This window comes from Pantherophis guttatus, chromosome 8 (genome assembly GCF_059756535.1).
Source record: "Pantherophis guttatus breed Tessera chromosome 8, ASM5975653v1, whole genome shotgun sequence".
In the NCBI taxonomy this organism is placed as follows: Eukaryota; Metazoa; Chordata; class Lepidosauria; order Squamata; family Colubridae; genus Pantherophis; species Pantherophis guttatus.
Window position 1 is genome coordinate 66,159,022 of NC_142070.1, and position 23,590 is coordinate 66,182,611.

At 35.9% G+C, this 23,590-nt stretch overlaps 1 protein-coding gene across 2 annotated transcripts; it reads left to right on the top strand.

Annotated features, from left to right (window-relative positions):
* The first annotated feature begins 178 nt into the window (after positions 1–178).
* LOC148112700 (methylsterol monooxygenase 1-like) lies at positions 179–23,207 on the top strand. 2 transcript variants are annotated; one of them, XM_087874909.1, is made up of 6 exons: positions 179–306; positions 1,685–1,992; positions 16,666–16,814; positions 18,516–18,642; positions 19,355–19,509; positions 21,346–23,207. In XM_087874909.1, the coding sequence occupies exons 2-6, from the start codon at positions 1,738–1,740 to the stop codon at positions 21,551–21,553; spliced, it is 894 nt and encodes a 297-aa protein (XP_087731035.1). In that variant the 5' UTR covers positions 179–306; positions 1,685–1,737; the 3' UTR covers positions 21,554–23,207. The 2 variants fall into 2 exon arrangements, with proteins under 2 accessions (XP_087731035.1, XP_087731036.1); XM_087874910.1 differs by lacking the exon at positions 179–306 and adding an exon at positions 354–460.
* Positions 23,208–23,590: the final 383 nt, after the last annotated feature.

Sequence of the window (23,590 nt, forward strand, 5' to 3'; positions counted from 1 at the left end):
CACGCCCACAGAACCTGTTGTTAAAAAATTGAATCCCACCACTGGTGAAAGGGCCTCATAAGTGGAATAGCCTAGGGCCTCTTTCAATCTAAATCCGGCCCTGCCCCTGCTACAGTATCCCGCCTATCCTCATTGTCGAGCGAGCGCACGCCTGATCGTGATGACATCTCGCGCTTTAGCCAATCGGAGCAGCGGAAGCCTTCACAGCTATTCCCGGGAGCTTCTTTCTGAAGAGCTCGCGCTGAGGGCGAATTTGCCTTTCCCCCCCTTCCCTCCACCGGAGCTTTGCGGAGAGAGCTGCGCCAGGTAAGCGAACCAGAGGCATCGCTCAAGTGTGGCTGTGTGGTTGTGTGGACCTGTGCCTTTCCGGCCTTTCTGCAGCGCAATGAACCGGTCTCATCATGCGGAGGGTGGAAATGCAGGAAGAGGCACTTTCCCGAAGTGAACTCATTGCCTTTCAGTATGTTAGCCTATTAAACATCCCCAAAGAATGACAAATCCCCTCCGCATGTTTATTTGTGGGTGTTTCGCTTCTTCCCCCTTTTATTAGGGGTGTGTTTGCGGGGGAGGGAGGGGTGGATGTCGTTTTAAGTAATTTCTAATGCATCTCCGTCAGAAACAAAGCAGATTTCTGAATTAGGGAGGGAGATTTGTTTCTTGCAGATGAGGGGATCATTGAAAGGTACTTCTCCAACAGATGATACATTTACTCATAATGGTTGCAAAAGAAGGAAACATCTGAATAAAAATAACTTGGTCCTGGACTTTTCTCCAAGGCACTCAAGGCAATGTATCTGTCCCCTCCACCCCATGATGTTTTCACAAAGGTCCAGTGCAGATCAGGGTTAATGAATGGCTTAAAATGGTTTCGTATCAAATATTCTAGACAAACATTGCCCCAACACGATGTTCTTTTTAGTTGTATCAGTTAGCAATTAGAACTGCATCACAATACTTCTGGAAAGCAACAGGTAGAATAAATCAGCTGTGCCATATTATCTCTCTCATGCAAAATGCCTTTACTGGTGATTATATTAAATTACATAAATTACACAAATCTTAACTCCATAATATTCACAGATATTCCTTCTTGATCAAATATATGTAAACACAATTTAGAGTTAAGATTTGTGTACTGTTAGAACGACGTTGAATTGTACAAATATCATGGATGTATTTTAGTTACAGATGTATCTGTATTTGTATTTTAATATTTTAAATTTTAATAAAGGTTTTTTGAAAATTAAAAAAAATACCTAAATTAAAATAAACCTGGATAAACTCAGATTTCTGAGGCAGCTAACTACTTTTATCATGGATTCATGTGAAGCCATCATCAAATTACATCCATCTGTATCTAGAAATCCATTACAATTACTCATCTAAAACCTTTTGGCTTCTACATGTGTGTTTTTACAGGTACCTGATATGAGACCATAGTCAAAATGTAAATCATATCCATATGCTCAGAATGGGGACAATTATGAATCTCATTTTTTGTGGAATTTTTACATGGACTCTAGATGAAATGCTCTCAAAATGTACCTAACTGCAAATTTAAGTTCTAGAAATTGCAAACCTGCCTTTGTAGTGTGTGCTGTAATATAGAATATATTAATATTAATATTGCACTGCTGTTTAAGTCTTACCATTTATTGAGTTCTCTCAATTTGACATTTTACAGATTCATAGAAACTTTGTTAAGAAACTGTCAGTGTGATGTGCCAGAACTGAACGATGGCAAATAACAATAGTTCTGAGATACTGCATTCCGCCTACCTTGCTATAGAATACATTGACTCTTTGCTGCCTGAGAATCCACTACAAAAGCCACTTAAAAATGCTTGGACCTCTATGCTGGACAATTACACTAAATTCCAGATTGCAACTTGGGGTTCATTTCTTGGTCTTGAAGTTTTCTATTTTTTAATATCCTTACCTGGATTTGTACTTCAGTTTATACCTTATATGCAAAAATATAAAATACAGCAGGTAAGATGGAATTTTAAAAGTGAAGAGAACACAATATTAATCTATAGTGCTAAAACATTAGCAGGAGTTTGGTAGCACTTTATTTAGCTTTATTTTGCTATTAAAATGTATAAATGTTTACGATATGCAACTCACTTTATCATACTAATGTAGGATTTAAATTGGGGTGCGATGGGAGTAAGGAGGGCAAGACCATTGGTTAGGAAAATGCAGTGTAAGATAGATTACTATTATATCAGTTAGAATTTGTATTATGTTAAAAACATTATATTTGTTGAGATGTTCTGAGATTGCTAAAACTTTTGGGAGATATGTCTGTCCATCCATCCATCTGAGTGACTTTGGGACTGTCATTCTCTCTCAACCCAACCATCTGCCAGGGTTGTGGAGAGAATAGGAGGAAGGAATTTTAGGTATGCTTTCTGTCTTGAGCCACTTGTAAAAAGGGGGGATAAAAATAAATAAATAACATGCAAGTTCAGCAACCTCTCATTCAGTGGTGGAGTTAAAGTCCTGTTTTTCCAAAACTGGCACTTTGAGATATGCCATAAAATGTCCAAAAAGTTTAAATCATTTTTTCCCCCTTGTTTGAGTTCTGGTGTCAAATGCTCCAACACTGGAAGTTTTTAAGAAGAGATTGGACAACCATTTGTCTGAAGTGGTATAGGGTCTCCAGCTTGAGCAGGGGCTTGGGCCAGAAGACCTCCAAGGTCCCTTCCAACTCTGTTATTCTGTTCTGTTATTCAGACTAGAGGTTATTTCATTCCTTTAGGAATGATATGTTGTTTGCATTTGGTTAGAAAAAAATATCTGTTCCTGTGCCAGTTTCTTGATAAGATTTCAATTCCACTTATTTATTTATTTATTATATTTCTATACCGCCTTTCTCCCGTAGGACTCAAGGTGGTGTACAGTCAAGAAAAATATAGGCACACAAACATCATAAAATTGCTAATTAAAATTATTACTTAGTTTGGTCAATTAAATAAAACCCAGAATTAGATAACATTTAAAAAATCATTCACGACTTCCGGTGGCTCCGCAGACGTTCGAAGACGGTCTCCATAGACCGCCAGCCACCCGATCTGTAAAAAACCGCCCTGACAGCGCTGAACAGCTGTCCGGCGGTTTGAAAAAACTCTCCTTCGGGCAAAGAAGGAGAGGAGAGTCGGAGGGGGTGGGTAGAGCTCCCCGATTGTCACTGGATTAATTCCAGGGACTCGGAGGGTGAGAGCTCCCCAGTTCACCCCTCCCTGTGCTCCGGATCGCTGGTGCCTCTGATTCACAGAGCAAGACGTCTGCGTCCAATTCTGCCGGCAAACAGTGAGTTCTAATGATTTCTTAAGGCAGACAGAGCGGAAGCAAGAGTGCAAGCCTCTTTAAATAATAAACTGAGCTTAACCCCGTGAATACATTGTTGCAAACGGAGCTCTCTTGAGCTGGAGGCTGGAGAGGAAGCCTTTGTTAAGGGCGGAAGGGAAAGTGAAAGTTAAAAGGAAATTGCTTGTTAAGAACCCTTTGCCTGAAGAATAAACTGCTGGGGATTGATTACAGTTGGAAGAGAGGACTGTTTATTTTGGAAAAACTTTGAAATACACTTTGTAAGACTGCTTATAAGACTTTCTGGCTGCAAAAAGGAAAAATTCTTTTTAAAATAAAAATGGCTGCTAAACAACTAAAGCCACCAACTTCTAAAGGGGGAGGAGGCTCTCCTGTAGTGACTCCAAAACAACAACTTCCGGCTGATGCACAGTCACAAGACCTTAAAGAATTTATAATGAGTGCCCTGAACAATCAGGCAGAAATGATGAAAGGATTCTCAGAGGAGTTAAAGAAACTTACAAACGTGGTGAAAGAAAAACATGATGAAATAAGAGATGACATTGTTTTTGCAGTTTCAGGACTGGCTACTCACATGTTAAAGATTGAGGAGAGAGTACGGGAGATTGATGATGCTAACTTAGATCTTGAAGCTAAAGTAGGAGAGATTATGACACAGACAGAGAAAGTGGATGACGAGATGGTCATGTTACAGTACAGATCAATGGAATTTGCCCTGAGGCTGAGAGGGTTGAAAGAGAAGAGTGGTGAAAATTTAAAAGATGTTTGTTCCAACGCCTTAGCAGAGCTGATCTTAGAAAGGCCAGAAGATTTGGCATTCCAAATGGACAAAATTTACAGGGTTAATTCCTGGCTGGCAAAACAAAAGCAACTACCAAGGGATGTGGTGATTTATTTTACAACAAGGAGATTTAGAAATGACATTTTGCAAGCCTCTTACAGAAATAAGATTAAAGTGGAGGGACAAGAATTGGTGGTTTTGAAAGAGCTTCCTCCTAAAATGTTAAGAGACAGAAAGCAGTTTGGTTTTTTGGTGAACGAATTAAGAAATCAACAGCTCCAGTACAGATGGGACGTCCCATTTGGGATAATAGTGACATATGCTGGGCAAAGACATCGTTTAAACACAGTTGGAAAGGCAAAAGACTTTTATGCTAATATTTTAAAGGCTGGAAGGCCACCCTCACCAGGGGGTGCTGGAAAGCAATTGGAAGTTACGCAGCAAGAGAAAGGTGGAGCACAACTACAAACCTATGCTCAAGCACTAGCTGGAGGAGCTAACTTGGAAGATCCATTACTGAGTGGGGGTCAACCACCAACCCTTGAGGCACTAACGAAGATACAACTGCCAGAAGATCAACGAATTACAAGAGCTACTTACAAACAACATTTGGCACAACAACCTCAAGATCCAACTCAACAAGTCCAAAAAACACAAGCAGTGGGAGGAGCTAGGCCGAAATCTAAGATGGCGGAGGAGGTTCAGCTGATGCTTTCAAAGCTTGGAATGCCCAGAGATGGCAAATAAATTTTTATCCTGGAATGTCAATGGTTTAAATTCTCCACAAAAAAGAAAGAAAATATTTCATTACTTGAAACAATTTCAGAACGATGTTATTTGTTTGCAAGAAACCCATATTAAATCTTCAGATCAAAAGTATTTGATAAATTCGAAATTAGGTATACATTTTGTGGCTTCAGCACCAGAAAAGAAAAATGGCCTAGTTATATATGTTAAAAGAGGCTTAGTGGCTAATTTAATTGAGGCTGATACTCAAGGTAGATATATTGCAATTGAATTAATAACACAGAATGGGAAGATGCTAGTAGTTGGAGTATATGCACCTAATCAACAACAAGAAAAATTTTACAAACTTTTACATACCAAAATTTTACAATGGGATTACAGATCTTTACTTTTAATGGGTGATTGGAATGGGGTATTAAATACCCAGAAGGATAAAAAAAGTCTTTCCAAGACCACCATGCGTGCCAAGTTGCCTAAATCTTTTTTTGATATTTTGGAGGATATCGAACTCAGAGATATATGGAGAGAAAGGAATGCGTTGGAGAGTGATTTTACTTTTTTTTCAGATAGGCATCAATCTTTCTCTAGGATTGATTTTATATTAACTACAAATGATCTTTTTTCTAGGGTGAAGAGTACGAAGATATGTCCAAGAACATTAACTGATCATAGTCCGGTTTGGGTGGAACTAGAGCAGGAAAGAGGGGAAAGGAGGTCTTGGAGGCTAAACGAGAACTTATTTAGATATGAAGATAATCTCTTTGAGCTTAAAAAACAATTGAAAGAATTTTTTATTAATAATATGAATAAAGGAACCTCGATGGAGATGGTATGGGATGCGTGTAAGGCATATATGAGGGGAACATTAATTTTTTTGAATAATAAATATAGATTAAAACAACAAAATAGACGAAAAGAGATAGAGGAGGAAATTAAAAAGAAAGAACAACTGCTTATAAATAACCCGGGAGATAAAAAGGCAAAAGATATGATTAATATTTTAAGAGAGCAATTTAATATGTTAATGGCTGGACAAGTAGCAACTAGCATACAATATGCCAGACATAATACATTTTGTAATGCTAATAAACCTGGGAGATGGTTGGCTTATACGATGAGGAAAAAACAGAAATCACGTGTCATAGATAAGATAGAATTTAGAGGTAAAGAGATTTATCAACAGAATTTAATAAAAAAGGCTTTTTTGGAGTTTTATACAAAGTTATATGCTAAAGACTTAATTCAAGATGGTGATATTGATAGATATTTAAAGATGGAGATTCCTGAATTAACGTTGGAGCAGAGAGAGAGATTGAATCAGCCAATAACTTCTGAGGAAATAGTTGAGGCAATCAAACAATTAAAAATAGGTAAAGCTCCGGGAACAGATGGATTAACAGCTGTTTTTTATAAACATCTACAATTTGAAATGTTAGAACCACTTAAAATTTTATTTAATAAAATACAACTAGGAGGAGGAGTACCACCTTCTTGGAAAACAGCCTTTGTTTCACTAATCCCAAAGGAGGATCATAATTCCATTAAACCTGAGAATTTTAGGCCAATCTCACTCTTGAATACTGATTATAAGATTTTTGCTAAAATATTAGCTAATAGATTAATGCCAGTTATGCAACAAATAATTCACAATGATCAATCAGGGTTTATAAAAGGGAGACAAATGAGATATAATGTTAGACAAATCGTAGATTTACTGGAATACTTAGAAAAAAATAATCAAGTCCCTGCAGCGTTTATATTTTTGGATGCAGAGAAGGCATTTGATCGTTTGAACTGGCAATTTTTGTTTAAAATAATAGAGAAAATGCACTTTGGGGAATATTTTATACAATCAATTAGAGCGATATATCAGCAGCAAACAGCACAAATCATAGTTAATGGAGGTTTAACAGAGGCTTTTAAAATTGAGAAAGGAACAAGGCAGGGGTGTCCTCTGTCTCCATTATTATTTATTTTGACTTTGGAGATATTATTGAATAAGATACGTGACTCAGAAAAAGTGAAGGGTATTGTAATTAGACAACAAGACTATAGATTAAGAGCTTTCGCAGATGACCTGGTTATTACTTTATCCCAACCTATAGAGTCGGCTCCACATATATTGAATTTAATCAATCAATATGGGAAAGTATCAGGATTTAAAGTTAATCCATATAAGACAAAGATGATAGTTAAAAATATGACTATACTGGAAAGAGATAAATTAGTAAGATTGACAGACTTTGAAATAGTTAAAAAGGTTAAATACTTAGGGGTATATATAGCAGCTTCAAATGCAAAATTATATAAAAACAATTATGAGGTACTTTGGCAGAAGGTACAGAAGGATATGGAAAATTGGAAAAAACTACAGTTGTCTTTATTGGGAAGAATTGCAGCAATTAAAATGAATGTTTTACCTAGATTCTTATTTTTATTTCAAATGATACCTGTGCTTAAGAAAGACGAAAATCTAAAAGTATGGCAGAAAGGTGTTAATACTTTTATTTGGGCTGGGAAAAAACCCAGAATAAAAATGAAAATTATACAAGATATACGTGAAAGAGGGGGTCTTAAAATGCCTAATTTAAGATTGTATTATGAAGCAGCGGTGTTATCACATATTAGTGATTGGTTTAATCTAACTGAGGGTCGAGTTCTGAATGTAGAAGGTTATGATTTGTTATATGGATGGCATGCTTATTTGTTATATAATAAAAAAGTGGATAAAGTATTCAAGGTTCATATATTAAGAAATGCTTTGTTAAGGATTTGGAAAAAATATCAGTATAAGTTAAATTACAAGATACCTGTATGGGCAAATCCTAGACATGCAATAGAAAATATAAGTATAGAACAAAAACAGGAGGTGATTACTTATAAAGAGCTTCTTACTATGGAAAGGGGGGTAATGTACTTGAAATCTCTAGATACGTTGAGAGAAGAAGGTATAATTTATACATGGTTTCAGTATGGTCAGCTTCAAGCTAGATGGAAGGAAGATCAAAAAACTGGCTTTGTGCAAAATGAGGAGAATTTGGTAAAACAAATTAGAGATCAAAAACAAATGCATATTAAAAGGTTGTATAATGTTTTATTAGAAATAGATTCCGAGACGGAATTGGTTAAAGACTGTATGATTAAATGGGCACAAAACTTTCAGGAACCAATAATGATGGAGACTTGGGAAAAAATTTGGATTAGAAATGTGAAATTTACACAAGCACAAAATTTAAGAGAAAACTTTTACAAAATGTTTTATAGATGGCATTTAGATCCCAAAAAGTTATCATGTATGTATCCTAATGTGCAAGCTAAATGTTGGAGATGTGACTGTGATGACGCAACTTATTATCATATATGGTGGACTTGTAGAAAAATCAAAGCATTTTGGATAAAGATTTGGTGGGTGATGCAGAATATTCTTAAAAAGAAACTGAAATTTACTCCACAGTTGTTTTTATTGGGTATAACCACAGATTGTACAGTTGTAGAGACTAAATTGATTTTGAACTTGATAACAGCAGCAAGATTGTTGGTTGCACAACATTGGAAGAAGGATTTTTTGCCTACTATTGATGATTGGATACTGAAAGTAACTAATTTAGCTGAAATGGCTAAAATTTCAGCATTTTTGAAGGATCACACACAAGAAAGATATATACAGGACTGGAGAAGATGGATTGATTATATACAAAATAAGTATCAGACCAAAAAATATCAAATAGCTTACGAATGATGTTTTTTTTTCTTATTATTTGTACAAGTGCTATATAAGTGATATTAGAAATATTATGTTTAAGAAATAGGATTTCATATATGGGGGGTTAAGGGAATTTTTCTTTTAGGGGTGTTAGCATAATTGGTTATGCAATTTAGCTTACTGTTAAAGCTTAATAGAAATACATTGTGTTCTGCTCTGGGAAGTCGGGGAAGGGGAGGGGGGTGGGGGTTGTGGGGAAATTGTATTTGTTGTAAAACTCTTTCAATAAAAAAAAAAAAAAAATCATTCACATGTTCGTATGTTTAGCCCCGCCTGTTGGAACATCAGGGTCTTGAGGGCACGGTGGAAAGCACGGAGATCAGGGATATTCCGTATTTCCGGGGGCAGTTCATTCCAAAGGGTTGGAGCCCCCACAGAGAAGGCCCTCCCCCTGGGAGTCGCCAGTCGACATAATTTGACTGACAGTACCCTGAGTAGTTCCTCCCTGTGAGAACGAACTGGTCGGTGGGAGGCTATTGGTGGCAAAAGACGGTCTCGTAGGTACCCAGGTCCTAAGCCATGGAGCACTTTAAAGGTGATAAGTAACACCTTGAATCGCACCCGGAAGACCACCGGGAGCCAGTGCAGCTCGCGTAGGAGAGGTGTTACATGGGCGTAACGAGCTGCGCCCATAATCACCCACGCGGCTACGTTCTGGACCAGTTGGACCACTTGACTGAACTATGTGCTCTCATTGTAAACATTGAGGGCAAGAGCTGGGTTAACTTTTGTTAACACACTAACTTTGTTAGTGAAATATCAGAAACTTTCCGATAGCTGTTTTTGTGTCATTAAATTTCAAATGTCATTGAAGTTCATTTCTTTTTATTTTTTTATTTTTAAACAAACAAAACATAAAAAATCCATCTTTCATAACAATTGCAAACGGTGTGTCGATCGGTTACAAATCCCTTGTGCTTAATCCCCATATTCATATTTTACAAATTATCTAATTTCTCATGTTATCAACCTGGTATATATCTTTGGATCATTATCCTCATTTATTATTCATATTATTATTATTATTTTGAATATTATTCAAAATATTCAGCTTAATAGTCAATATCCTCCCAATCAATGATAGTTGTAAATTTTCTCATTTCGCCAAGTCTGCCCCAAACTGTTGAGTTTGTTGTAGTTATTCTCCTTAAGTGTGCTACATCTTGCTGTCAAATACATCCCCAAATATTTAACTTTATTTTTGACCTGCATCTTTGATATTTCCGCCAATTCTTTTTGTTTTACCAACATATTTTTAGTCAAAATCTTCGTTTTATCTTTATTAATTTTCAAACCTGCTACTTTCCCAAACTCTCCTATTTTATCTATCAGTGTAGTTATTTATATTAATGGATCTTCAAGAATAAAAACCAGGTCATCTGCAAATGCTTGCAATGTATATTCTTCCTTTTGAATTTTCATTCCTTTTATATCTTTTTCTTCTCTAATATTTCTATTTAGCACTTCTAATGTTAATACAAACAAGAGAGGGGACAGTGGACAACCTTGTCTGGTACCTTTTTTTATCTCAGTAGAATATGTCAATTCTCCATCTATCATTACTTTTGCAGTTTGTTTATGATATATAGCTTCTGTTGCTTGAATAAATTTTTTGCCAAAGCCCATCTGTTCCATTTGAAGCAACATAAATCGCCAATTCACATTGTCAAAAGCTTTTCGTGCATCTAAAAATATCAGAGCCATTTGCTTTTCAGGATGGACCTCATAATATTCAAAAGTGTCCAGAATTATTCTCATATTATCTCTAATTTGTCTCTTTGGCAGAAACCCATTTTGATCTGAATGTATAAAGTTGTTTAGATATCTTTTAAGTCTTTCTGCCAGTATTGAAGCAACAATTTTATAATCTGAATTTAGCAGGGATATGGGTCTATAGTTTTTGATTTGTTGTGGGTCAGTGTCTTCCTTAGGAACCAATGTAATATGTATATGCCTCTGATCATGACTTGGGTGTATCCTTCTTTGTCATCACTTCTAAAAGTGGGAGACTCAAGGATTCCTGCAATGACTTATAACATTCCGCTGGCAGTCCATCTGGCCCTGGTACCTTCCCATTCTTTTGTTTTTTAATTGTTTCAGTTAGTTCCATCATCGTTATATTTCCCTCTAGCATCTCCTCGATATCTTTAGGGGTCTCAGGTAAATTTGCATTTTGGAGGTATCGTATCACATTTCCCTCCTCTACACTTTCCTGCTCATACAGTTGTCTATAATAGTCCTGAATATTTTTTTTCTTCTCCTTGTTCCCAAATTTGCTTTGTTCTTGGTCGTCCATTAGTTGTATTATTTTTCTTGATTCTGTCTCTTTTTTCAATTTATATGCTAACCATCTGCCTGGCTTGTTAGCATTCTCAAAATAATTCTGTTTAGTACTTCTAATTTTTTGGGCTAGATCTTCTTTCTCCAATAACTCCATTTTATGTTTTATTGTGTCCATTTTCATTTTAACATCTTTTTTATGTGGAGATTTCTGGAGTTCTTTTTCAAATCTCTTGTAATAATCTTCTAGTATTTTATAAGTTTGTCTTTTCTTAATATTTCTTTTCCTTGTATAGTCCATTATCAGACCTCTGGCATAAGCTTTCATTGTATCCCAAAGTTTTTGCATCAATGTGTCCTCCTTCCTATTCTCCTTGAAAAAAAAAAGCCAATTCTCCATTTTCTGGACAAAATCCTTTTCTTTTAATACAGTGTTATTTAAAGTCCATCTGGATCTTCTCCTTTGTCCTTTCCATTTCACTGTCACTGGGTTATGATCTGCCTACGTATTTGCTTCTATCTCAATTTGTTCTATATTCAAAGTCAATTCCATTTTTGTCCATATCATACCTAATCTAGACCAAGATGAGTGTCTGTCAGAATAGAAAGTATATTGTCTATTTTTCGCGTTTCTGTCTCTCCATGCATCTTTTAAATTTATTTCCTCAGTCATCTTAAAAGAAGATTTTAGTAGTATCTTTCTGCTATGGTTTATTGTTTTATACAATTTATAATTCATTTCTCATCCACTATACCATTAAAATCTCCCATCATGCAGGTATTATCATATTCCAATTCAATTATTTTCATATGCAATTTTCTATAGAAGTCACCTTGATTGTTATTTGGAGCGTATAGTGCTATTAAAAGTATTCTCATATTATTATCTATTATTTCCATCAACATTCTTCCTTCATCATCTGCGTATATATGCTCCGCTAGTATTGTATTTCTAATATATAAGACAACTCCTCTTTTTTTACATTGTGGCAATGATGTAAAAATTTTCCTTAATTTTGACTGCACCAATAACTGTTTGTATTGCTTTTTAATATGTACTTCTTGCAAGCAGATTATATCAAATTTTAATTTCTCTAATTTGTGGAATACCTTTCTTCTTTTAACCATTGAATTAAGTCCATTTATGTTTATTGAAATCAATTTTTTCTCTTCCATGTTCATACTTTGTAAGAAGGATTTATTGCTTTAGTAGTTCTCAGTTCACATTGTTCTTTGTATTCCACAGTCCCCCCTACTACTCCTTCTGCTTTTTCAATCATTGCTAAGTCCTCCTCTTGGAGTTCTATTGGTAATTCTGTCTTTTTCAATTCCACTTCCTTCTCTTTGAGGAATTCTGCATAAAATGCTTTAGCTTTATCTATTGCATCTATTCTGTATCCTTGCTATTGCCACATTAGCACTAATCCTTCTGGTATCAGCCATCTGTAGTTCACACCTTTTTGAAGCAGTATTTTAGTCAAGAATTGGTATTCTCTCCTCATCTTCCTCACTTTTCTTGGTATTTGCTTCAGAACCACAATTTCTTTCTCCTTGTACTTCAGTGTTTTTTCTCTAGCAATCTGCAGTATTTGTGTTTTGATCGATTTCTTGGTAAACCTTATGTGTACTTCTCGTGGTAATTTGTTGCGCATTGCATACCTTGTATAAACTTGATATATCTCATCTGTGCCATCCATCATCTTCTCCTTGGTGACTTCTAGTGCTTCTGCTAAGATTCCTATCATTACTTCTGCCAAATTCTCTCCTTTTTCTTCCTCTACATTTTGAAATCTGAGATAGAATTCTGATCTATCCATCTCCCATCCAACTAATCCACTCCTGTCACATTCAACTTCTTCCAATCTAGTATCTATATCTTTAATTTTTTCTTCTCTTTGCTCCTCATTTTTCTCAAGTCTATCTTCATATTTCAACATCATTTGCTGAATACTCTCCACCTTTTCATCTGTCTTTAATTGTTGTTGTTCAATCTTCTGGACTACTTGGAGAATCATCTATAGTGTTGTCTCTTTCTCTTTTTCTTTTTTTTCTCCTTCTCCTGTTGAAGCATCGTCTGAATGGCTCGCTGTCTTCCAGATGGTGATGAGGAAGGCGTGGTTGAGGAGGAGCCTACTGCCGTTACCTTTCTACTCATTCTATCAAGTAGTCACAAATAGCCAAAAAAAGGAAAGCCAAAAGAAAAAGAAAAAAGAAAAGAAAAAAAAAACAATTCTTTGGGTTCTTCTATACCGTAATCCAATTTAAAGGAGGCATATATCAATCCAAATGTATATAAAAAAAAAAATCAAAAAAATCAGAAAGGAAGGCCAGACAGAAAAGAAAGAAAACAAAACTGGAAGATAAAAAGCCAATAAATAAAAGAAAAAACAATCTTCAGGCACTTGTGTACCTTAATCCAATTCAGTTATTTATAAGAGGGAAAAAAGTTTCATAAGTCCATTAAAAATATTTAAACGGGAAGGATAGAGTTATCACTTAGCAAGGAAAAAATGAAAGGAGAGAAAAAAAAGATAGATTTCAGTTTTTCTGCTGCTCTCCCTCCCAAACACTAACAAATCTCACTCATTCAGTCTCAGACTCCTACTTCTGATAGCTCCACAAAAAACACCTGAATAAACAATACAGATAATTCAAATTTCCACAGATGTGCTTCCAACTATCTTATCTGCAAGAAAGTTCAGAGTCCTTGAGTTGTAACAGAATGTAACGCAATTGTTGCAACTTGCAGCTTGAGCAGAAAAAATAAGAAACAAAATTTCCAATCCACTAGATGGCAATATTACACACTCCCCTTCCTTTCCCACAATTGTAATCCAATTTTTTTAAAAAAAATACAAGTGGCCTAATCCAATAAAATTGAAAAAGAAATAATCCTCAAAAAAGAAGAAAAGATTAAATAGAAAGAGAATTATAATAAAAGCCACAAAGGCTTAAAAATGTAAGACAAAAACTCTCAGTTCTATTAATCCCTTTCAATCCAGTCCCAGTCAAAAACAAATTAAAAAAAAGTCCACCTTAATTTCGCTGCTTAATTTCTTTTTATCTCCAATTTAGTTTTTACTTCAGTTTCAGGATGTTCTTTTATATTGATTTAAATTGAAAGTCTCTCACCGCATCGACTCACTGTCCTTCTAATCTTCCGGAGCTGTCCCAACTTCAGAAGCTACAATGGCTGTCATCCCGCCACTATAAAAAGGGCTTCTCCTGGATCAACCAGGGACTTTGTGGTGACCCTGGGATTGTCAGGATGTGCCCTCCACTATCACAGTCAAAACAAGACTGTGAGGTCCAATTAGGACCGTCTGGTGGCGGGGCTCTCAGCGGCGATCCTGGAGCCCCAGGAATCCTCCGTCCGTCTTGCCATGACGTCAGCTCCTCCCCCTCTCGAAGTTCATTTCTTTAAATGCCCAGAGTGACTACATTTAGGATTTGAATTGGAATGAGGGAGAGTGAAGGGAGAAGAAAGATTGTTACACAGATGCAAACTGCATATAAAATAAATTACAATTTAAAATTACATATAATTACATTTATAGTGCGTTAAAAGCCTTTGTGGTTGTTGAGTGTCCTGGGAGGTTAAAATGATCTGATACTTCTTTGTCCTTATTGTGTGGTGTCGTAATATGAAATTTGTGTCTATTGGCTCTTTTGCAAAAAATTGGTATCAAATCTCAGTTCTATCTGGTAGTATTGAAAGAAATGAATAAAAAGAACTTGAAACTCTGATGATTACAATAAATTAAATTTATCTTCTGGGGTATTATTTGGCTACTCTTAACTACAAAGATCTATTCAAAGATATGCTGAGATGCAATAAATGCTAAGCTTCAGTAATTACCCTCAACAAATTGTGAAAATATAACTTAAAAAAAAAAAGAGAACAAAGAGCTTTTCTGTCAGGCTTGGAGCTAATCACTTGAAAAACCTGTTGTTAATGTGTCTGCAAATTATTTATTTATTTATTTATTTTAATTTTATTTTATTTGTATACCACCCTTCTCCAACAGGACTTAGGGCGGTGAACAGCCATGGTAAAACATAACATATAAAATTTAAAAGCAATTTAAAAAAACATTAAATAATTTTGGCTATCCATTTAAAACCAATTACAAATTAAAATCGAAAGGATGGGATCAAGCCAGCCCAGCTAGGTGAAAAAGATGTGATTTCAGGGCCCAATGAAAAGTCCGGAGGTCTGGTATCGTGCATATCTCTGGGGGTAGGTTGTTCCAGAGGGCAGGTGCCGCCACAGAGAAGGCTCTCCCCCTGGGGGTCGCCAGCCAACATTGTCTGGCTGACGGCACCCTGAGGAGTCCCTCTCTGTGGGAGCGTACTGGCCGGTGGGAGGCTATTGGCGGCAGAAGGCGGTCTCGTAAATACCCCGGCCCTAAGCCATGGAGCGCTTTAAAGGTGGTCACCAACACCTTGAAGCGCACCCTGAAGACCACAGGAAGCCAGTGCAGCTCGCGCAGGAGGGGGGTCACATGGGAGCGCCCTGTCGCTCCCATAATCCCCCGCACGGCCGCATTCTGGACCAACTGGAGTCTCCGGGTGCACCCCAAGGGGAGCCCCATGTAGAGAGCATTGCAGTAGTACAGATGGGAAGTGACGAGTGCTTGAGTGACGGTGCGTAGGGAGTCCCAATCTAGAAAGGGATGCAACTGGCGTATTAGGTGAACCTGATTTGATGGGAGAAGACTAAAGTCTTTATGAAATTCATGAAATATCATGAAATTACGGGCCGTCCTTTAACTAGCAGCCATATACATAACTCTTGCCTACAGAAAACTTTATTTAAAGCAGAGCTTTAACTAGATTTATAACTTAAGGTAGTTTAGTTTAGTTTAGTTTATTTGATTTATATACCGCCCTACTCCCAAAGGACTCAGGGCGGTGAACAGCCACAAGATAAAAACACATAAATACAAAATTTAAAAACAGAATAAAACTGAATTAAACAATTTGGCCGAAGACAGATTTAAAACACCCCAATAAATTAAAAATGAATTAAAATTTGCGTTTTAAAAAAGAAAAAAGGGAAAAATTAGGCCAGGCCAGCCTGATGGAATAAAAAGGTCTTGAGAGCGTGGCGGAAAGTGCGTAGATCAGGGATCCTCCGTATCTCCGGGGGGAGCTCATTCTAGATAGTAGTTGATTTATAATTTATATACTGTGTGAATTATTTATTAAATCCTCACTAATATTTGTATTGACTAAAGTGCATCAGAAGAAATCTCACCTGAAATTATTAATTTCAGTGCAGGACAAATAAAATCAAAATTAAAAATAATCAGAGAACAGTTCTCTAATTCTTAAAAAATCAGATGGTTCATATTCAAATCACCTCATTTCAAGAATGCACATTTTGCAGTGTAATATTTGAACTCAAGTTAAGCATCTTACTTTGCTGCAGTCCTATCCATACTTATGGAAAAAATACCACTAAACTTGCCTAAGATTGTATTCTTAATTAAAAGAATCACTATGAATGGACAGTAATTTTCCTATCTCAGTAATTAGAATAAGAGGCATATGGGGTAGAGAGCAAGGACAAAATTGTATAACCTCAAGCCTTTACATGTACTGTAGGAGACATTGCAACAGAAGTACAAAAGTCCAGAATATGTTGTGATATGTTTTATGTTAGCATTATTGTAGTTGGAAAGAGAGCCTGTAGGAAAAGTAATCAGTTTGCTATATTCACTATTTAATTATTTTTGTTTATTTGCCGCTATTATAGGATAAACCAGAAACATGGACAGGACAATGGAAATGTTTTAAAAATCTTATGTTCAATCAGTTTTTTATTCAGCTGCCTCTCATATGTGGTACCTATTATTTCACAGAATATTTCAATATTCCTTATGACTGGGAAAGGATGCCAAGATGGTAAGTAATATTTGATTATTTGTCATTATTTGTTTGTTAAAAATACATATTTCCACACATTAAAAATACTGATATTTTTATTTATTTATTTATTTATTTTTTTTTTTTTCAGATTTCTATACCACCCTTCTCCTTTCGGACTCAGGGCGGTGAACAGCCAAAATAAAACACTTGTACACAAAAGTTAAAATAGATTTAAAATAATTAAATAAAGTTTGACCCATAATATAAAACATTTCAATTAAAATCAATATCAAATTTTAAAAACCCACCATAAAATCAGGACAGCTCGGCTAACTGAAAAAAATAGGTTTTAAGGGCCCGACGAAAAGTCCAGAGGTCTGGGATCACTCGTATCTCTGGGGGTAGATTGTTCCAGAGGGTAGGTGCCACCACAGAGAAGGCTCTCCCCCTGGGGGTCGCCAGCTGGCATTGTCTGGCTGACGGCACCCTGAAGAGGCCCCCTCTGTGGGAACGAACTGGCCGGTGGGAGGCAATTATATGCTGATAAAGGACTGGATTTGGGAGATATTTCCAGAAGTTTGACCAAAAATGTTTTTGAATCTATGGCTCAGTAATTTCAAATTTATTAAAAACTAGAGAATGCTGTGTCCTAGATGAAAGGGGCAGATGGGGGGAAGGAGGGAAGGAAGGTTGTCAGAGGCTTCTGAGGGATTGAAAATGATTTTAAGGCAATTGAAAATAAGCACAGACTGTCAACACAATTGTTAATACAGATGGACATTATGCTTTTTAAAACTGAAAGCTTCTACAGTAAGCACAATATAAACATGAATAAAGAGTTGTTGTTAATTCTTCTTTAAAAAAAAAAAAGCCTTAAAATCAAACGAGCAATACCTTCTGTGCTAAATCTAATTCACCATCCATCTAAATAAAGAATTTTGCTTTCAGTCAGCTTCCCAAAAGTTTTCATTATGATTGGGAATAAATGCAACAGATGTGTGGTAAAACAAACAAAAGTCTGGTTCTTACATTCTTACATTACATGAGAGAAGTGCCTTTCTTCCCCCTACTCCCATGCCCATCATCCCTGCCCTCTCCCTTCCCCCTCCCATGGGCTCCTCTTTCCCGCCCTATCTATGATCCTGGCACTTTGCCCCAAATCCATCATGCACTTCCCCATTGGTCCACTGGAGGGCGAATGTCACGGCTGGCTTTCTAGAGGAAGCTGCGAAGGAACTGACATCACAAACAATTGCACTCTAGGACACCGCACTTGGTCTCCTTAACGGCCCAGGCGCTCCAGAATTATGCTGGAAAACACACATACACACACAGAGACACCCCACCGGGGTGCCTCGGCCTCTCCCAGTATTTATTTCCAGAGGGTAAGTGTCTGTTATTTCTAATTGTCTGTTAATCTCTATACATTCTTCAAATTTTATCACTTATTCATTCTACAAAACAAATACAAATATAATAGATAATACCTGGATATCTTTATTCAAGATGAAAATTGAAGCCTAAGTGCTATTTTATTTTAAATATAATATAAACTACATCATATGTAACTATTGTTTCCTGTCTTTCTCAAAAAGCAATTTATTTTGCTGTGCTTGTTGCTCCAAGGGGGAAAAATATTTTATTAAAATTTCTGTGTATTTTATGTCAGGTTTCTAGCATTGATCATTGGATAGATTGCACAAATATATATCTCAAAAGCTAATTTTTCTTTTAAAGGTTTATGATACTTGCTCAGTGTTTTGGATGTGCTGTGATTGAAGATACCTGGCATTATTTCTTGCATCGACTACTTCATCATAAGAAAATTTATAAATATATCCACAAAGTACATCATGAATTTCTTGTATGTAATTTCTTAAGTTTTTGGTTTACATGGTTAAATTGTATATGCGCTTACCAATAAGAATATTCTATGCAACTCACTGGAACTTGTTTCGGTATATGATTGCAACCTTAAAATTTCATGCAATGGACATGTGTTAGTTATTATTTTTAGAAATAGGGAGGCGAAACCTGGGGTTTATTATTTGTCTATATGATCTTTACTTAAAGTTCTTCCTATCATATGGGGCCAGAAAGGTTTACAAGAGGTTAAGAGTTTTAAACATTGCAGTAAACCAACAATATGTTTTGCAGAACATTTGTACATTTGTCAGTTTTACTTGAATAACTTAATTTCTGTCTCTAAAATAATATGATTAGTATCAAGCAACCTCTTTAGCATGATCTTTTTTAAACGTTGAGGAAAACTTCACTGAATACACAAGTTTCCTGATCTATTAAATCCTATCTGTGTGTCTTTAAAACATACAGTATCCACAGTTATACAGCACCTACTGTTTTAAGGAGCTGTCTGGAGTTAGCAGTAGCAAACATTATTACATTTAGAAATGTGTTCTATTTATTCAGTCTTACATTTCCTGAAACTGTGTGAGTTCAAGGTTAGCACATGAAGGAAGATAATCTCCTGAAACAGTCATATTGAACCATATATATGAATTTTTTCTTCAGTATGGATACACGTGCACAAACCTTTTCTGTATACTTTTCTTGAGGCACCATTTGGGATGCAAGCTGCATATGCACATCCTTTAGAAACTCTAATCCTTGGAACTGGATTCTTCATTGGAATAATTGTCTTCTGTAATCACCTAATTTTGCTATGGGCATGGTTGCTTTGTCGTTTGATAGAGATCATTGATGTTCACAGGTAATCTTCTGTTACTTAATTATAATTCTTTGTGTTCAGATTCAGAAATTTTAGAATTATTTAAACAACTATTTGAAAAAGTTGTCAATAACTTCTCCATGACAAGCTTCTAAATTCTTCAGATATTGTTTGGGCAAAAAGGTTTTCACTAGTTAAATAGAATATTGAACAGATGAAAGAAAAATAAACCTGAAGAATAAGAAAGCTGAAAAATCTGATCAAGAGATATCATCTAGAAACAAGGAAGGTTAAAGAAGCACTGGAAATAATAAAGTATCAAATACTGGCTATAGCCAAGAAGATCAGCAAATATGAAGCTCAAATTGCACACTATCGGCAGAATCTCCAATTTCAATCAAATCAGAAACGTTTGTACAATCCATCAATGGAATGACTGCAATGAACCCATCAATACCTGATAAAGAAACAGTGTAGTTCTGGGTGCAGCTATGGGACAACATGGAATGGAATAGAATAGAATTCTTTATCGGTCAAGTGTGATTGAACATACAAGGAATTTGTATCCAGTGCGTAAGCTCTCGTTGTACATACAAACGACAAAGTGATGTCATAGATCATAAATCATAAGATATAAACAACAAATGATAGATCATAAGAGAAAGTAGTATGAAAGATGCATTTTTTTAATATAAAGAAATACAAGAATGGAGCCTGGATAAAGAAAGTGGATTAGAATAAAATATAAGATGAAATGAAAGAACTTGTAATAAAAACAGAAAAGGACAAGAAAAATCAGGTGCCTAGAAATAACAGGAGTCAGTACAAACATTAGAGGTTTTCTGTAAAGATGCACAATGGAAGACATAGTTGCTGGTCAGTGGTGATAGCCTGGGAGATGTTAATATCAAAAGAGAATTCAAGGAGATTCACTATTACCACTACTGCTTGTCATTGTCAACAGTACAGAATAAATCAAGTCATGGCTATCAAACATCAAAAACATCTGCTTGGCTATCCTATCTACTTTACATAGATGAACTGAAGCTGCATGGAAAAACACCATCTGAAATAGAATTGCGTCTAATATATGAAATAGCCTTATTAAATACTTTGTTCTTTACATACAGTAGTTTATACACTGCTCAAACAACTAAAGGGAACACAAAACCACTGTATCTAACAAAAAAAGTATTTAAAAAGACTGTTTCATTCATTCAGTTCTCGGATGTCTTCTGCTTGTGTTCCCTTTATTTTTTTTGAGCAGTGTATGTATGTATGTATGTATGTATGTATGTATGTATGTATGTATTTTTCTATAGCCAGGTTCTTCCTACGTAAACCAAGATTTTTATGCAGCCCTAGTTCAGTGAAATCACAATCCACTAGTTTCTAGGCTTTTTTCATGCAGCCAGCAAGCACCCTGCTGCCCATTGGGAGACTGCTGCCCAGGTGCTTGCTGATGGGAACAAAGAAAAAGGGGCTTGAGTTACACTCACCAAAGGCCTGGACAAAGATTTTAAGGGCCCTTCAAAACATCAGTTGGCTGGGCCATTCAAATCTTGTGAGGAACCACATTCCAGAGGGCAGTTGTTGGTACAGAGAAAGGCGTTCTTCTGGGATGTTTATAGATGTGATCGTTGAATCAATGGAACTCAAAGGGCACCAATCCTGCCAGATCGGATTGGCTGGCAGATACTATGGGAGAAAATGAAAAACATGAAAAACTCATGCTTGACTAGGTTATGTAGGTTTATGGAATAATCACCATGTAGAAACTTGTCTTAGTATGTTACTTATCTCTTCCCAGGGTTGAGAAGTTTTTTTCTGCATATTGTAAATCTAACAGTCTGTGCATTCCATTATTTTTCCTTTCAGTGGCTATGATATTCCTCTGAATCCTTTACATTTCCTGCCCTTTTATGCTGGCTCTCGCTTTCATGACTTCCATCATATGAACTTCATTGGAAATTACTCTTCAACCTTCACATGGTGGGATAAACTCTTCGGAACTGATTCGCAGTACAGTTCTTACCTAGAGAAAATGAAGAAACAGAAAGACACAGTGGAAAAGAAGCTGGAATAAATTTCCCATTTGCAACACTCTTGGAACACCAAAGAGGGACATGGCCTCGTATTTTTGCTTAAAACTAGAAAACGTAATAAGTATTGCAGTTCAAAGCAAAATGCAGCTTTTAACAAACCAACCAAGCTTATGTTTGCAGCAGGAAAAACATTCACTGATGCATTTTCCAAATGATTGTGCTTTTTCTATCCTATAGATATGTCAAACAAATACAATATATATTTAAGAAAATGTTAAATATGACCAAATGATTGAAATTATGTAAAAAAAAAAGATGTACATTAAAATTAAAATAAGGGAGGTTTTTTGCATTAATCTGAATCCTAAAGTTTAGAAAGAACAACTACATTGAGTTCACCAATTAAAACTTTTGTGGGAATCCTCTTTCCCAATTAGGTAGATTTAAGAAACCATCTTAATTTGCTACAAATAATATTTTTACTTGGTTTTTAATGAATGTTATTGTAATCTGTATTACACATAACTGTAAATTGCTGATTTGATTATTAAGATAATTTGTCTTAAAATAGCTGTGGTTGATTTCTTTGTCATGTTTTCTGTACGGCAAATGAAATAATATTGGGGTTCAGGCTATTATTTCCTGGCTCCTTTTGGTTTGTTCCTATCAAACAATAAGTGCTATGTTTTTGTTAATACACAGTGGCAGGTATTGATAACTGGAACAGAATGTGTATGGGCACTGAAATTTGATAGTGGAGACTTTAGATAACTAACCATCTATATTACATACAATCAAAACTATCCCTAGAGATGTACATGAGGAAACCATAGGAACTTCCTTAGATTATATTGAATACTTCTTGGCCTTTCTGACTTACTATGGAAAACACTAAATTGTATAACCTGCTTAACCGGGATTCTATCTTTTAGAAAGCCATAAACTTTTTTTTCTTAAAGACATCTGCTGCAGAAATTGGGTGGGGTATAGCTTTATGGTTTTCGGGCACTGAAGAGTGTTTTTGTGCCAGCATTTTCCACTTCTGATATCCCCTCAAAAACAATGCTTATTCTATTTTTTTTTTTTACTTGAAATGTAATAAAAGTGATTTATAGTTTAAAAGATTATGCATATGAAAAAAGCTGCTGGGAAAAGATTTTATTTACACAAATAAAGTAAAAAGAAATTAAATCTGAATATTTTTAATACAAAAGGATTGGCTGGGTAACTGCATTTCCTTGCAGGAGTCGTTTATTTTACAGATGTTTTCCCCCCTCCCCCAAGATGGCAGGATGCCACTGCAAGGCTCCTTATCTCTTCCTTCCTGTGCTGTTTCAGATAGTGATTTATAGTGAATTAGTTACCTTAAAATTAAGAGCTGTCTCCTTAAGAGATTGCATTGTGGGAGATGTAGAGAGAGATTGCATTATGGGAAATGCAGTCCATGACATGTAACCACATCTATGTGTCTGATTGGCCACTGAGGCTCTCTGCCTGGGTGCAGAACAAAGACCTGGCCATTTTGAACTATCACAGAAGAGAGGAGCATGTTTTCTGAAGAGGGGGATAGAACTACCGTCATTTTACACTAGGAAATGGGATAGATTATGAAATACTTGGATGAATCTCACCTTGACTCACCATGATTGTAAGTCTGTTTGAGGATACCCGAAATAAATATAATCTGCATGAAAACCTGTTTGCTAGAGTTTATCTGCCTGTTCCCAATGGAGCCAGATGCCTGGGGAACAACATGGGTGGCTTACAAAAACAAGCCCATCAAACATAACCCTCCAGCATCCATGGTTAAATTGTTAATCCCACTTACCATTAATAATAGTAGAATTCATCTATCATGTTTGCTGATATTTGTTTGTTTATGCTCTTGGTGTATATAGCATTATGCACACTTTGTAACATGCTCAAATGTACTGAAACAAAAATGATAGGGTGTTCTAAAAGTCTTAATATAGTTCTGTACTAAGACTTTGGGATAACCCTGTATTTAAAATAGGATTTATCCAGCCACTGCCATGATTCCAGTCTTTAACCTTATTATGTATTACATCTTTCAAAAG

What these genes read in the sequence shown, in the direction of transcription:
- LOC148112700 (XM_087874909.1), top strand. Translation starts at nt 1,738, where the DNA reads ATGGCAAATAACAATAGTTCTGAGATACTGCATTCCGCCTACCTTGCT. An exon ending in AAAAATATAAAATACAGCAG is followed by an intron (nt 1,993 to 16,665) that starts GTAAGATGGAAT and finishes CCGCTATTATAG; the next exon opens with GATAAACCAGAAACATGGAC. An exon ending in AAGTACATCATGAATTTCTT is followed by an intron (nt 18,643 to 19,354) that starts GTATGTAATTTC and finishes ACTTTTCTTGAG; the next exon opens with GCACCATTTGGGATGCAAGC.